This window comes from Neophocaena asiaeorientalis, unplaced genomic scaffold, assembly GCF_003031525.2.
Source record: "Neophocaena asiaeorientalis asiaeorientalis breed wild unplaced genomic scaffold, Neophocaena_asiaeorientalis_V1.1 scaffold689, whole genome shotgun sequence".
Lineage (NCBI taxonomy): Eukaryota > Metazoa > Chordata > Mammalia > Artiodactyla > Phocoenidae > Neophocaena > Neophocaena asiaeorientalis.
Window position 1 is genome coordinate 157,133 of NW_020175666.1, and position 16,936 is coordinate 174,068.

General features: G+C 40.4%; 1 protein-coding gene and 1 non-coding gene across 3 annotated transcripts in view; one reads left to right on the plus strand and one right to left on the minus strand.

Moving 5' to 3' along the window:
- Positions 1–16,522, minus strand: part of TRMT61B (tRNA methyltransferase 61B) — an 18,916-nt gene extending 2,394 nt beyond the window's left edge. For both annotated transcript variants that reach the window (XM_024731537.1, XM_024731536.1), the window contains exons 1-4: positions 15,749–16,522; positions 11,077–11,179; positions 7,890–8,080; positions 73–164 (exon numbers count right to left, since the gene is read on the minus strand). In XM_024731537.1, coding sequence (XP_024587305.1) covers positions 73–164; positions 7,890–8,080; positions 11,077–11,179; positions 15,749–16,522 — 1,160 coding nt within the window. The remainder of the gene's footprint in view (positions 1–72; positions 165–7,889; positions 8,081–11,076; positions 11,180–15,748) is intronic.
- On the plus strand, positions 13,380–13,452 carry TRNAG-UCC (transfer RNA glycine (anticodon UCC)). Its single transcript has one exon. It is a non-coding gene; the product is annotated as a tRNA-Gly (tRNA).
- Positions 16,523–16,936: the final 414 nt, after the last annotated feature.

Consider the following 16,936-nt stretch of genomic DNA (forward strand, 5'->3'; position numbering starts at 1 on the left):
ATTTCTCCTCTTTGAAAAAAAAAAAAAAAAAAAAAAAAAAAAATAACATTACCAAAGAGTCACATTACTCACTTTGCTAGATATACAGCACATACACCACCCTGTTTAAGATTTGGGTATAAAACAGGCAAAGCAACTTGAGGATTCAACATATCCAAAGCTACCTGTAGTGGGGGAAAGAGAATCAGACTGAGTTTTGTTTAAATAAAGCATGTGTATTCTTTTCTTATTGAGGTGAAATGATACACTTTGGGAAAGCAATTACCCAGTTAAAGTACTTCATTTTTTAGAATGTAATACTAATGACTGTCATTTTACCCCTCTCAAAAAGGCATACTTATACAATTTGTCATAGTACTTGACTACATAAAAATTGTAATGGCATGTCTTGTACTTGGCAATATTGATAATACAGGAATCTTTAGCTATATTTTATACACATACCTAGATACACACAGACACACAGACACACACACACACACACACACACACAGTTGCCCCTTGAACAACATGGGTTTGAACTGCGCGGGTCCACTTAATGCAAGGATTTTTTTCAATAGTAAACACTACAGTACTACACAATCTGTGGTTGGTTGAATCTGAAGATGTGGAACCCTGGATATGTTGGAACCATGGATAGGGAGGGCCGACTATAAGTTATACTCAGATTTTTGACTGCACATAGGAGTGGTGCCCCTAAACCCCATGTTGTTCAAAGGTCAACTGTGGGCTTCCCTGGTGGCGCAGTGGTTGAGAGTCCGCCTGCCGATGCAGGGGACACGGGTTCGTGTCCTGGTCCAGGAAGATCCCACATGCCGCTGAGCCTGCGCGTCCGGAGCCTGTGCTCCGCAACAGGAGAGACCACAACAGTGAGAGGCCCACGTACCGCAAAAAAAAAAAACAAAGGTCAACTGTATATGTAAAGTTTCAATGCTTTAGTTCAGCTTTTGGCAATAGAAATTCACATTATCTCAAATATGTATTTTTATGTTCAAAAATGTTGAATATTAATTTTAGAGATTCTAAAATTCAAGAATCATGTCCCTTGTTTCTTTACTCTTCATTCAGTTGCAGAATACAGGGCTGTACTCAAAAGATGTTGAATGAATGCAGAGTAAATGAAATTACAAAAAAATTCACTGAAAACAAAAATACAGTCAAATAGCAAATAAAGTGACTTACTGATAGATAGCTCTAGAAATCTAATGTAGTTGGCACATCATTATATTTACTAAATTAGAAATTACTCTGTTTATGTGTTTAAAAAAAACAGTAATAATGGGTCATCATTCATTATTAATTTATTCACCAAATATTTACTGAGCATCTACCATGTGCCAAGTATTTTGCTAAGTGGTAAAAGTATAATGGGAGCTTATATTCTATTTTGTTTCATAGGAACTTATATTCTAATTAAGGAATAGGCAGTAAACAAAAATCTAATAAATATGTAATTCAGAGGGTAATGAGTGACATGAAGAACTACAGGATTATAAAGGAGGACATGAAGGATAGAATGACAGGGCAGGGGAAGGAAGTACTATTTTATACATAGGCTGGTCAGTGATGATACCTAAAGAAAATGATTAAGGTTACCCTGTGGAAATTGAGGGGGGAAGTGTGCTCCAGATTCAGAGAACAGCAAATACAAATGCTCTGAGGCTGTAGGATACTTGGTGAGTCTGAGAAGGCCACAGTCGCTGCAGTGGAGACAAAAGGGGGAAAGTGGTAAGAGAAGAGTTCTCAGATGGTGGGGATGTGGTGGGGATGGGGAGGGACAGATTATGCAGAATCTTACAGACTTTAGCTTTACTCAGGAAGCGAAAAGTCACTGGAGAGTTTGAGACATGGTCTGACTTTTTAAACTTTTTTGAATGTGATAAACATAACATAAAAGTTGCCATTTCAAGTGTACAATTCAGTGGCATTAAGTACATTCTGACTTGGGCAAGGAAAGATGATGGTGACTTGCAATAGCAAATAGCATTGGATGTGATGAGAACACAGAGCCAATTAGAATTAGAATTGGCTGTCAGATGTGAGAGAAAGAAGTGAGAATGAATCCAGTGTTTTCATCCTAAGCTACTGAAAGAATGGAGATGTCATTTACTATTGAGGAAAATAATTTAAGACAATGGGAAGAATAAGCTTGGGGAGAAATATTCGAGAATTCAAGATTTGGACACAAGTTTAAGATGCCTATTAGGGCTTCCCTGGTGGCACAGTGGTTGAGAATCCGCCTGCCAGTGCAGGGGACACAGGTTCAATCCCTGGTCCGGGAGGATCCCACATGCCGCAGAGCAACTAAGCCCGTGAGCCACAACTACTGAAACCCGTGTACCACAGCTGCTGGGAGCAACTAAGCCTGCTCTCCACAGCTGCTGAGGCCCACACGCCTGGAGCCTGTGCTCCGTAATGGGAGAAGCCACCGTGATGGGAGGCCCACGCACCACAGCAAGGAGTGGCCCCCACTCGCCACAGCTGGGAAAAGTCCACGTGCAGCAAAAGGGACCCAATGCAGCCATAAATGAATGAATGAATGAATAAATAAATAAATACTTAAAAAAAAGATGCCTATTAGATATCCAAGTAAAGATCTCAATGACTAATCAAATGGCCAACGGTGTGGACATATTGGTCTCTGTGACTGTAGTTTTAGTATATTATCAACAAGGACCAAAATAAGACTACCAAGAAGGCTGCCATTCCAAAGCTCCATGGCTCAGCTAACAACATTACCATTCATTAGCCACTCAAATCAGGAAATTACAGTCACTATTTCTTTACCTTGAATTCTTTTTTGAGAATCTGTGGGGTTTTGATGCTTTTATTTGGATTAAAATTATCCAGTCCTACAAATCTACCTCTTAGTATTTCTCAAATTCATCCCACTGCTAATGCTTTAGGTCAGGACCTCATCATACCTTGTTGAAACATTACAATAGCTTTCTACATAGACTACGTAAATTCCATTCTTTCACCAGAATTATTCTGAAACAGGAATCTGGACATTCTACTCCCCTACTTAAGAACTCATCAATAGTTTTCCATTAATGTCCACATGTCCTAGCTTGATATACACACAAGTGTTCTTCACTATCTAGTCCCTCAGGACTGTATTTGCATCTTCATCTCCTCATTAGACCCAATTCTACAGCCAAAATGTTTCATGCTTCTGAGTCTTTCTAATAAATGTTTATATGTCTACCTTTTCTTCTATATCGAAACCTCCTTTAAATGTATAATTCATTTTTGTCTTAGCATAGTACACGGCACACAGCAGGTCTCTAATACATATTTGTTGAATCAAGAAAGTGGTTCAGTAATTCAGAGAAAGATGATAATCCTCCACTTAGATGATTAAGGTATATTCCATGGAGGAGACAACCTTTTAACTAAGCTTTGAAGGAAGAGTAGAATTTAAACAGGTAGGGACTTCCCTGGTGGTGCAGTGGTTAAGAATCCGCCTGCCAATGCAGGGGACATGGGTTCGAGCCCCGGTCCGGGAAGATCCCACATGCCGTGGAGCAACTATGCCCATGCGCCACAACTACTGAGCCTGCACTCTAGAGCCCACAAGCCACAACTACTAAGCCCATGTGCCACAACTACTGAAGCCCACACGCCTAGAGCCGGTACTCCACAACAAGCAAAGCCACTGCAGTGAGAAGCCCGCACACTGCAAAGAAGAGTCACCCCCGCTCGCCGCAACTAGAGAGAGCCTGCACTCAGCAATGATCCAATGCAGCCAAATAAATAAATTAAATAAATAAATTTATTTTAAAAAATAAAATAAACAGGTAGAGAAAAGGGAAAAGGAGAAAACTAATAATGATGAAAATCATAGCTAATACTAATTTAATGCTTACTATATATCAGGTACTGTTCTATGCACTTTACAGAAACACCTCATTTAATCCTCAACAACACTATGAAATAGGTATTATTATTGATTACTATTCCTGTTTAATACATGAGGTGACTGAGGCACAGAAAGATTAAGTAATTTACCCAAGGTCATATTGGCTATTATGGAGCCTAAGTGAACCAGGATGAATAAACTCCAAAACTTACTTCCCTCTATTCACTCCCTCCTTTTCTCTCCTCAGAGATAATCATTGTCCTGAAGTTGGCAATGTTGCCAAATAATTTTATGCTTCTACAACATATGTATATAGCTACAAACAATACATGGTACTGTTTTTAAAATTTTACATATATGTAGCCATTCCATACTTATTCTTGAATAATTCATTTTTCACTAAGTTCTATGAGTTTTTTTTTATTGGAGTATAATTGCTTTACAATGTTGTGTTAGTTTCTGCTGTACAATGAAGTGAATCAGCTATATGTATACATATATCCCCTCCCTCTTGGACCTCCCTCCCATCTCCCACCCATCCCACCCATCTAGGTCATCACAGAACACCGAGCTGAGCTCCCTGTGCTATACCGCAGGTTCTAACTAGCTATCTTACACATGGTAGTGTATCTATGTCAAATCTAATCTCCCAATTCATCCCACCCTCCCCTTTCCCTCCATGTCCACACGTCTGTTCTCTACATCTGCATTTCTATTCCTGCCCTGGAAATAGGTTCATCTGTACTATTTTTCTAGATTCCACATATATGCATTAATATACGATATTTGTTTTTCTCTTTCTGACTTACTTCACTCTGTGTGACAAACTCTAGGTCCATCCACATCTCTACAAGTGACCCAATTTCGTTCCTTTTTATGGATGAGTAATATTCCATTGTCTATATGTACCACATAGTCTTTATCCATTCATCTGTCAATGGACATTTAGGTTGTTTCCATGTCCTGGCTATTGTAAATAGTGCTGCATTGAACATTGGGACATATGTGTCTTTTTGAATTATGGTTTTCTCAGGGAGATTTATTGATGTAGATACAGTACATTTATTTCACTATGTTAAATAATACCATTGTTAGTATTCCACCATGTCCATTCCTCTTTTGATGGTTAGGTTGTTTACAAAATGTATTAAAATTTGTTTAAAATCTTTTATTAGCTATTTTTTTCTTGTTCTGTTCTCTTTGTCTTTGTGGTTCAACACCTTTTTTTATTCATCTACCCTCATTTGAGATGGCAGGAGTATAGGCAGGTTATATAAAAAAGCTAAAGAAAGGAAGGTTGAGATCAGATTCTGAAGGACACCATAAATCTTTGAATAAAAAGTTCCTAATTGGTTTCTCAGCAGGAGAGTGACAGTATGAGAACTAGATTAGTCTAAAGATGAGGAGAATGGATTGGAAGTGTGAAGGCCCAGGAGGTGAGATGGCAGCTAGGAGAGGAATTAAGTAGTCAAGGAAGCAATAATCAGCTAGGATAACAATAACCAGAAATCAAGTGGTGGGAACATGCATAGAAATTTATGTTTACTAGTATGGAGGTTCCTTAAAAAACTAAAAGTAGAGTTGCCATTCAAAAAGATACATGCACCCCCATATTCACAGCAGCACTATTTACAACAGCCGAGATATGGAAGCAACCTAAATGTCCACTGATAGATGAATGGATAAAGAAGATGTGGTACATATACACAATGGAATACTACTCAGCCATAAAAAAGAATGAAGTAATGCCATTTGCAGCAATGTGGATGGACCTAGAGATTATCATACTAAGTGAAGTAAGTCAGAAAGAGAAAGATAAATACCGTATGATATCACTTATATGTGGAATCTAAAATACAGCACAAATGAACTTATTTATGAAACAGAAACAGACTCATAGACATAGAAAACAAATTTCTGGTTACCAAAGGGGGAAGGGGTGGGGGAGGGATGAAGTAAGAATTTGGGATTAACAGATACAAACTACTATATATAAAATATCAATAGATGAATAAGGTCCTACTGTATGAACTATATTCAATATCCTGTAATAAACCACAATGGAAAGGAATATGAAAAAGAATATGTGTATATGTGTACAACTGAATCACTTTGCTGTACACCAGAAAATAACACAACATTGTAAATCGACTATACTTCAATAAAATAAATAAATAAACATCCTCTCCCCCAAAGATATTTATGTTTACTATACACCTCTTGAGTTTTGGTCAAGTGCTACCTTCAAGCAGGACTTTCACCAACTGACAATTTTTAGAGACTTTCTTAAAGAAAGGAAAATTCTTCATGATCTAGCTTTAATTTAATAATTCTATGAGTAATTTATTTATGAACACCAACTCTAATTCTTTGCCCCAATAGTATATGACTCTTCCCCAGAAGCTGACAGTTCTCCTCCTTCTATATGCTCTGAGTATTCATCTGACACTATTATTCAAGAGAGATTCAATTGAAAAAATCTAGTAAGGAGTATTCTTTCCTTTGGAACAGGGATGGATGTTTCAGCAGGTTTCCACAAGGCTGTAACAATACTGTTAAAATCCTTTGTTGTGTTTCATGCTCATCGAGCAGAATTCTGATGACCAATTAAACTCCCACGTATCTGTGACGTTCCTATGGATGGCCTACATAGAACAAGTCCTCTTTCTGCCCTTATTGAGCTATATAATGTGCAAGCCAAACAAGGATGAGGAAAAAAAAAACACAAACTGTGGTCCTTGTGTCCAGGAAGCTGTGCCACTGTAGCTATTGGCTTTAGTTATATCAGAGATAGGAACCAGTCCTGATAAAAATCACCTCTTTGAACTTTACTTCATTTCTCACCTAGTTTCCCTTATAAAGTTCCTAAAATAAGCTTCCAATCGCCAATTAAGAAAAGTGAAGAAGGGACTTCCCTGGTGGCACAGTGGTTAAGAATCCACCTGCCAATGTAGGGGACGTGGGTTCGAGCGCTAGTCCAGAAGATCCCACATGCTGCGGAGCAACTAAGCCCATGCGCCACAACTACTGAGCCTGCGCTCTAGAGCCCATGAGCCACAACTACTGAGCTCGTGTGCTACAACTACTGAAGCCCACGCACCCAGAGCCCATGCTCCGCAACAAGAGAAGCCACCACAATGAGAAGCACGTGCAACGCAATGAAGAGTAGCCCCTGCTCGCTGCAACTAGAGAAAGCCCGTGCGCAGCAACAAAGACCCAACACAGCCAAAAATAAATAAATAAAATAAATAAATTTATTTAAAAAAAAAAAAGAAAGAAAAGCGAAGAAGACTTCTTACCCAGACCTCAGTCCATAGTGTCAAGCCATGAACTGATAATGGCATCATCAAGGGTAAGGCAACTTAAACTAGAACTGTGAAACTCTGAGGTCATCTAATAGCACTATGGCCCATATCTCCACCGTCACTGTTCACAGCTTAAAATGGCATTCTCTCGTTGTCTATCCTTTTATCTTCAAACTACTCTGCTTCTCCTCCCCTAATTCAACCTCCCACTCCTCCCTCTCCTCACAAATCCCTCCACTCCACTTTCTGGAGCTTTGTTCACAATAAATATGCCTCTATCCTCAACATCTTTAATTGACACTCCTCTACATCCTGACTTTAACTGTCTAAAGATGCCTCTTGCCTCTTCCCTCAAAACCGAAGGCTATTTATTCCCCCAAATCTCACAATATGAGGTCAGGTGCGGGGCTCAGTATGCTCCCAATGCTGTTTCCGAATTATTATTCCTTTATCCTAGAAACGCTGAAGTTCATGATGCTCAACTCCTCCTCCTAGTATTTCATCATTACCCCACATCTATTAACAACTTTGGCACCTAATTCAGTATATCTCTCTGCTCTGAATCCCACCATGATATTAAAGGAAAATATTCCTCCCACTCTTAGAGATAGAAATGGGGCAAATAATGAAGGAAGATCCTTTTCCATATAAAAGAAGCATGGTCCTTGTTTTCTTTGTACTCAGTATTAGGTAATATCATAGGACTACTTTAGAAAACTTACCGCATCAAATGTTAAAGACTTTATGTCTTCAGTTGCTCCTAAAATATCCTTATGAATAAAATCCACGTTGTCTGGCCACTCTTCTACATGACTCATTTTCCATGAATCACGCCAGTGTTTGTAATTCTTCTTAGCCAGTTCATGGTGGTCTTTTCTAATTTCAAAACTTATGACTCGTCCTTGTGATCCAACTTAATTTAAAAAAAAATCACGACATTACACAGTATTAATCAGTACATAAAGAATGTCAAAATTTTATTTTGCAAAGATATTACATGGATGTGAAAAAATAATTCAAATAGTTCAAGGTTACAAAAGTCTCTACCCTATCCCAAATACCCAATCAATCTCCCTCATCAGAGACAATCATTCCACCATAGTTATTTACCCTTCCCGAGAAAGTCGCTGCCTATAGTACAAGTGTACAAGTATCCTTCTCTGTTTTTAACACACGTTGTTACCTATCATATATACTGTCCTGTACCTTCCTTCTTATTTACCAATGCCATTTCAGTGATTAATGATCTACTGCATTTTTTAAAACAGCTATTATGTTCCATTGTATGACTATGCCACAGTTTATTTAACCAGTCACCTACTGATGAACATTTAGCTTGTTTCTAGTCTTATGCTATAACAAACAATATTGCAATAAAAATTATTTTGCCTAAGTCTTTGTACACATGAGCCAGTATATCTATAGGATAAAGTCCTAAAAATGGAATTGCTGACTCAAGGGATATGTGAATATTTTTATTTTGAAAATTATTACCAAATTGTCCTCCAAAAAAACAATGATACGAATTTACACTCGACCAACAATGTATTAGAGTGCCTATTTCTCCATATTCTCTCCAACAAAGAGTTATCAAACTTTTTACCTGTGTCAATCTAAAAATTGCATATAGTTTATCATTGTCGTTTTAATTTGCATGTCTTTTGGATGTCATATGGATGAAGTTAGGCCTTTCAGATACTTAAAAGATACTTGTTTGTTTTTTTTAATTTATTTATTTTTGGCTGTGTTGGGTCTTCGTCGTGGTGCTTGGGCTTCTCTTGTTCCAGAGCATGGGCTCTAGGTGCACGGGCTTCAGTAGTTGTGGCATGTGGGCTCAGTAGTTGTGGCTCGCAGGCTCTAGAGCACAGGCTCAGTAGTTGTGGCGCACAGACTTAGTTGCTCCGTGGCATGTGGGATCTTCCCAGACCAGGACTCGAACCCATGTCCCCTGCATTGGCAGGCGGATTCTCAGCCACTGCGCCATCAGGGAAGCCCCAATACTTGTATTTTTGTGTGTGTCTGAAAAACTTTCAAACTGTTTATCATAGTAATACTGCAGTTTCACAGAAAACTACTACATTTTAACTTACGGCAATTAATTTTCTACCCACCTCTATATGAGGTGATTTGATACCATTTGGAGGCTGTCCCAGATCAATCAGTCTATAGTTAAAATGAAGAGTTTAAATTGCAGCATGTCTCTTTAAAATGTAAATCCAGCTGTAAGTCATCATGTTCTCAAGGGATAAAAATTAATGTTAATAGTAGCATAAGCTAAACACTTAGAAAATTATGGTGAAAATAAATCCATCCTGAAAGTAAAGAGCAGTAATTTCTTGATCACTCATAGTTTGGGATTATTTATGCCATGACACTCCTCCAACACTATAGATATTAGAAATACAAACATTCCTCTTGTTTCACAAATTTTTTATAAATTCACTTTGTCAAATGCATTTAGGAATCTGTCACAGATTGTGAAGAAATGGCTGCCTTTAACTATGCACAGAAAAGAGTCCAACACAAGATGTGAGGAGCCCAAAAGGAATTTCCTGACCCAGTATAAGCTGGATTATGTTTGTATGTGATGACATTAGGTCAAAAAACAAAAGGTTTAAGTTTAATTCAGTATATGTCTATCTGTAATCTTTATAAAATCTACCCACATACACCTACAACTGCTCTAACAATGTTCACTAGCTAAAAAAGAACGCATTTATAAAAGCAACATGAATGATTAAAAAAATCTACCAAAAGAGAATGCTGTCTATTACTAGGTGAGAAAGGGAACACTGCAGAGGCAGCCACCACCCCAAAGCCATCCTGACAATCAGAGGAATTAAGTGGTCAAAGGGAGCAATAATCAACTACAAGAACAGTAACCAGAAATCAAGTGGCGGGAACATGAACAGATATTTATGTTTACTATATACCTCGAGTTTTGATTAGGGGCTACCTTCAAGCAGTACTTTTACCGACTGACAATATTTAGAGACTTTCTTAAAGAAAGGAAAATCCTTCGTGATCTAGCTTGAGCTTAATAGTTCTATATTACGTATTAATTTATTCATGAACAGCAAAAATAATTCTTTGCCCCTGATAGTATATGACTCTTCTCCAGCAGCTGACAGCCCTCCTCCTTCTATATTCTCTCATACTGAGTATTCACTTGGCACTATTATCAACAAACACAAGTACATGTGTGCAAGTACAAGAATGTTCAGAGAAGCACTATTCACAACGTTCAACTCAAATGCCCATCAACAGCAGAATGGATAAACTGTGCTTTACTTACAAAAATGGCAACTAACATGAAATAACCATCGCTGCATGCAATGGCTGAATCTCACAAACAGAACGTTGAATGAAAGCAACCAGATTCAAAAGAGTACAATACTACAGGATTCCTTTTACGTAAGATTCAAAACAGGCAAAACTAATCAATGGTGATAAAAGTCAGAGTGGTGGCTACCTTCTACCTTTGGGTAGGATAAGGACTGAGAAGGGATCTGAGGAGGTTTCACTGGTACAATAACGTTCCCTGTCTTGATCTGGGTAATAACTACGTGAGTGTGGTCACGATATAAAAATTCATTGAGGTATACACTTATGATCTGTGTACTTTTCTGTAGCTATGTTATGTTCTAAAAAAAAATTTAGTTAAAAAAAGCGTGGAGGGAGAAACAGAAAGCAAACAGAGAGAGGGTTAGACAGAGAATGACTTGAATAAATGCACAAAATGGAAAGAAAAACAGTTGCTTACATTTGATTTCAAGGAGAATGCTCTCTATCACAAAGTTATGTGAATATTTTCTGAAACATCTGTATCTATTTAACTTCCCGTTATTATGGACAGATTGAATGTTTTCTTTGTCATCTAAATTCAACTCATTTATCCCAATCTCTTACCTGCTTTGGATAAAAACAAGCTCATTCCACCAGAGCCCGAGCCAGCTTCCAAAACAGTATCACCTGGGTGGATATTCATCATCAACAGTATCATATTCATATCCTATGATTGAAACACAGCATGGGTGACTCTGTGACCAATAAATATGTACTAAGCACCTAGGCTTACAAACACTATGTTGGACTTGGAGAAAAGAAGTGAAAAAAAAAAAAAGGATTAAACTCTGGCCCTGCCTACCAAAAGTTTATGTTTTACTTGATGAAATGAGAGATTCAAGAATCAGGTAGCAAATACAGAAGCACTTCAGTATAATATTGAAATTACAGAAAATAAGTAAGAATAGGAGCTCAGAGAAAGGAGAAATCAGCAGACTGCCCTACCTTAGAGACATAGAGAATTTAAAGAAACAGTCACAAAGCAGAAACAGTTTTAAACAAAAAAGAGGTAGAGTAATAAACACAGTTTGCCCATCTCAGGAGGAGCGGTAAGGAGAGAGCTGAATCCATGCTAACGCATCTGAACTTAAGCTGGTAAGTAACTGGGGCATGTCACTGAGGTAATATTAATGGCATTTTATAAAGATTAATCTGTGAGACGAATACAGGATGTACTAGAATAGAAAAAAATTAGAGGTATAAAGACCAGTTAGGAAGTTATTACATAATCTCTGCATGAAATGATGAATGCTCATTTAGAATTAGGATACCAGGAATAGACAGGAGGACTCATTTGCCAAACTTTATAACTAAAGAATTGTTTTGTTAACAGGAATATCATGGATGATAGTAGTAATAGCTGTTTAGTGAAACTTCACCAGGTGCCAGCCTTCTGTTAACTATGCAAACTGCTTTCAAACATTATCTTGTTTAATCAGAATACTAATATGAGAAAAGTATCACCATCCCCATTATAAGGATGAGAAATCAAAAAAGTAATTTGCCCAAAGTCACACAGCCAGGAATCAAGTGGGCAAGTCAGGGGTAGACCTGATGTTGAACTCCCAAACATCTCCTAACCACACTGTTGATCATTTCACTATATATTACAAATGCTATAGAGAGAGAAAATTTTAAATGTTAGCATTTATTTCAACAGCCCCCCAATAACAAACCTTTCGAAGTTGCTAATAAGCAGCACATCTGGTAAGGTTTTACTATCTTTTCCTTCTCTGGCAAAAGCTGCTGTGAAAATTCTAAAAGAAACAGGAGGTTTTCTAGGATCCTCTGTTGAGTCACAACAAAGCTGTGTATTAAATATAGGTTTGGATGCATAAGAAACTATTTAACAGGTACAGTTATCTAATTAAAAGCCAAAATGTATTTTCTTTTTTTTTTTCTTTTGCGGTACGCGGGCCTCTTACTGTTGTGGCCTCTCCCGTTGCGGAGCACAGGCTCCGGACGCGCAGGCCCAGCGTCCATGGCTCACGGGCCCAGCCGCTCCGCGGCATGTGGGATCCTCCCGGACCGGGGCACGAACCCGCGTCCCCTGCATCGGCAGGCAGACTCCCAACCACCGCGCCACCAGGGAAGGGAAGCCCTCAAAATGTATTTTCTGAAATGATGGACTAAGGCTTGAACCAAATGATACTTAGACACATAATTCTTAAGGTGTATTAGTCAAAAAGTTTCATTAACAAATTCAAAGTCTTTCAGACATACATATCCTCTCCCATCTGCCAGGCACGTGGGAGTAGAGGTGGGAGGGGGCACAGATAACTTCACACAGGAGTGGGAGGCAGCTCCAGTAGCCATTTCAGTGAAATGCCCTGGAGAAGGCCGTTCTATTTCCTTGGCTATTTCATATAAGACTAGAATTATAAAATTAAAAAAAAAAAAGTTAGCACACTTTAACTTTTGCTTCCTGCCATTCAGGTTACCTGGTCTCCATGGAATGAGGTTGGAGCCCATTTTACACATCCTAGCGATTTCAGTCCAAAACTGGGGTGGGAATAGCATTTATTCATTTCCTTGCCTCTTTCCAAAAGGGATTTGAAGCTCCTGGGAGACTCCTCTGAAGTTATGAAACATCACTCTACTATTGAGTTTTCTGTACATTTTAGAACTTTAGGCTTTCAAACAATCTTTTCAGACTTTTTCCTTTTTTTCCTTGGCAGGAATTTTAATCTCTTTCCTAACTAATTCAACAATATAAACCTAATCCTCAGCAGAAGGTTTTAATAACGGGGCTGCACGTTAGTCTTAAGTGGCAACAATTCCTCCTCTCCAATGGTTCTTATATAAGTATTCCAAACACGCACATCAGCAGAAAAGATTAATTTAAAAATTTAGGGAGTGTTGGGAATTCCCTGGCGGTCCAGTGGTTAGGACTTGGCACTTCCACTGCTATGGTCCCAGGTTCAAACCCTGGTTGGGGAACTAAAATCCCGCAAGCCACAGGGTGTGGCCTACATAAATAAATAAATAAAAATAAAATAAAAATAAAAATTTAGGGAGTGTTGCCATTTATACTTCTACTCCAAACCTAAAAGTGCTTGATATTGACCCCTGTGAAATGTTCACACTTTACACGTAACTATTAGGAAGTTTATCCAAAATTGCTCCCTCAGACCAACTTTTAATATTAAGATAAAACTACATAATTCTACGGAGGAGACCAGCTTTCAAAAGTCAGTGGAGGGACTTCCCTGGTGGCGCAGTGGTTAAGAATCCTCCTGCCAATACAGGGGACGTGGGTTCGAGCCCTGGTCCCGGAAGATCCCACATGCTGCAGAGCAACTAAGCCCGTGCACCACAACTACTGAGCCTGCGCTCTAGAGCCCGCGAGCCACAACTACGGAAGCCCGCGCGCCTAGAGCCTGTGCTCCACAAGAGAAGCCGCCGCAATGAGAAGCCCTTGCAGTGCAAAGAGTAGCCCCCACTCGTTGTAACCAGAGAAAGCCCGTGCGCAGCAGTGAAGATGCAAAGCAGCCAAAAATAAATAAAATAAATAAATTTATTTTAAAATATACATATATATAGACTGGATTCCTACTTAGAACCTTCCAACAGTCACCCAATGCACATGGAATAAAATACTCATATCTCCAACCACAGCACATCTCATACCATTCTCTCCCTCACCTAACCCACTCAGCCCGCAGCAGGAACTCTGCAATACTCTTCTCTTTGCAAGCACTCTGCTCCTAGATCTTTGCAAGGCTGGCTCTTCCTTAATTAGTTTATCAAATGTACCTCCTCAGAGACCTTCCCTAACCACCTGACATAAAGTATTCTCCTCCCCCAGGTTACCCAACACAATGTTATTGTTAATCTACTTGTCTTCATGGCACTTAGCACTACCTGAAATTATCGAATTCTTTCATTTACTTGTTTGTTCCTTGTCACCTCCTCTAGGACATAAGGTCTATGTTGAGAGCAAGGACTGTGGTTCACCGCTTCACCTCCCTAAAATAGTGCCCTCAATATATAAGGTAGGCGAGTATTTACTAAAGAAATAATGAATGATTCCTCATCTAGGACTAGGAGGAGGAGTTGTTACAAAGGAACATTCTGCTCAAGGACAGTGACTGTGACTAATGATTAAAATAAACCACTAGCAATGGATGATTAGCGTAGGATTGCAACAAGAAACTAGGTAGGTAATTTACTTATAAATAATATTCCTTTTATGTTTAGTGTCTAATTTTAGCTGTTTTCATATAAATTTTTTTTTTTCTAATGGGAAAAGCATAGTGAGGGCTTCCCTAGCGGCGCAGTGGTTAAGAATCCGCCTGCCAATGCAAGGGACACGGGTTCGAGCCTTGGTCCGGGAAGATCCCACATGCCACGGAGCAACTAAGCCCATGCGCCACAACTACTAAGCCCGCGTGACACAACTACTAGACCCCGTGTTCCGCAACAAGAGAAGCCACCGCAATGAGAAGCCCGCGCACCATGACGAAGAGTAGCCCCCACTCTCCGCAACTAGAGAAAGCCCGTGCGCAGCAAAGACCAAATGCAGCCAAAAATAAAATAAAATATATTTAGGGCTTCCCTGGTGGCGCAGTGGTTGAGAGTCCGCCTGCCGATGCAGGAGACACGGGTTCGTGCCCCAGTCCGGGAAGATCCCACATGCCGCGGAGCGGCTAGGCCCGTGAGCCATGGCAGCTGAACCTGTGCGTCCGGAGCCCATGCTCCGCAACGGGAGAGGCCAAAACAGTGAGAGGCCCTCGTACCGAAAAACAACAACAACAACAAAAAAAATATATATATATATATTTTAAAAAGCATAGTTTAATATCTATTGTTGACAAAATATACCTCTAACAACATGCCTGATTAAATATGATGCTTAAAATATCGCCACAGTGGTACTAAAAAATTGTCCCCAAGAGTTCAACGTTCTCTTGAATGCTGAACTCGCAAACTTAAGAATTATGGGGAATAAATACACATTCTTATTGCCTAGTGAGTCCACATCACTCTATATAGTAAATCACTTTACAGATCCGAGAATCGAGGCTCCCAAGTTAAAATTAAAATCTGGCTATTTCTTCCTAAAATTAGTAATCATAAAATATGTAAAAGTCATAGCCATTGGTTAAAAAAAAAGTGAGAACAATAAAAACTTGAAACGTGCTGAGATGTGCTTTAAGTACATTAATCAGGTCTGTAGTACTGCATCCGTTTTGCTCTTGGTGGAACCAAATGAACCTAACTCCCATCGCATTACCTTAGGACATGTTATGGCAGGCCCTCTTTGCATCAGTAATACATAGTCTTCCAACGCTGGCCTCCTCAGCATGAAGTGCTTACCAGAGGAACTCCTCAGTATCTGGCCGGGGAACTTCCCCACGATCTCGCTGAACGGGACTGCCCCCCAGATACTATTTAAGTGTCCGGCATTGCTCAACCTAAATAATTTTTTAAATTGTGTTTCTCTCTTCCCAGTCTCAGCTAAAATCAGCTCCCCAGCCCGAAAAGGCACCTCTCGGGTAGTTGACCAGGAAGAGGAGACGTGAAGTTCGTCATCCTTGGTGGCAGACTGGGCCAAGGCAGGCAGTGAGGGACCCCCGGATCCCTGGTGTGCGGGACCCGACTGGCCCTGGTCTTCACTCGAGCCCTCGCGCTCTCGAGGGGGTGACTCCTTTCGTGGCGTCGGTAGTCTGAGGCTTTCCAGTGACGAAAGACATCTGGTCCCAAGTCCCCGGACAAGCGGAGGGAGAGATGGAGGCGACTCGGCGTCTGGGGCTTTCCTCTGTGCCGCCTCGCGCTCTCCTTCTTCATCTCGCGCGTCTCTAGACGAGAATTTGCAACACAATAACCGGGCTCTCTCGAAGGGCTCTTGCCCAAGGCAGCGCAGGAATGGACAGGTCCCGAACCCTGGCCACCTCCGGAGACGCCTCAGCGGTAGCAAGACCAGACCCAGGCGCCTGGTTGACAGCATGACGACCCGCGCAGGCGACTGTCGCAGGGCCGAGGCTCCGCCTCTCGCTGCGCGCAGCATTGACGCAGCTGCCTGGGGGATGGACAGCTATTTCGCCGGAAGAACTCCGCTACAGCGCGTGCGTCCCGAGGAGGCGCGCAGCGGCCGAGTTGGCAGCCGGGGTTTCCGTGAGGTAGTCGCTGAGTAACTGTCCCGGGAGCGGGCCTCTTTCCCGCGCAGGGGCCCATTTTCCTCTTTGGAATGTGTGCAGAGTAAACAGTTTACTGCTGACAAATCTCCACCAGCCTCGTCCGGGGACGAGAGGATTAAGAGAGACACAGCCTGTCAAAGCGTTGTCTAAGCTGAAGTCCTGTACCAGGGTTAGTTAGCTCGCTGGTTATCAGGAGCAGGAACGTCAGTCGGTCACCATAAGTAAAACTGGCCCCGAGATGCGTTTTTATCGACTGCAGCTGGACGTGCCACCGGCTGACTGGA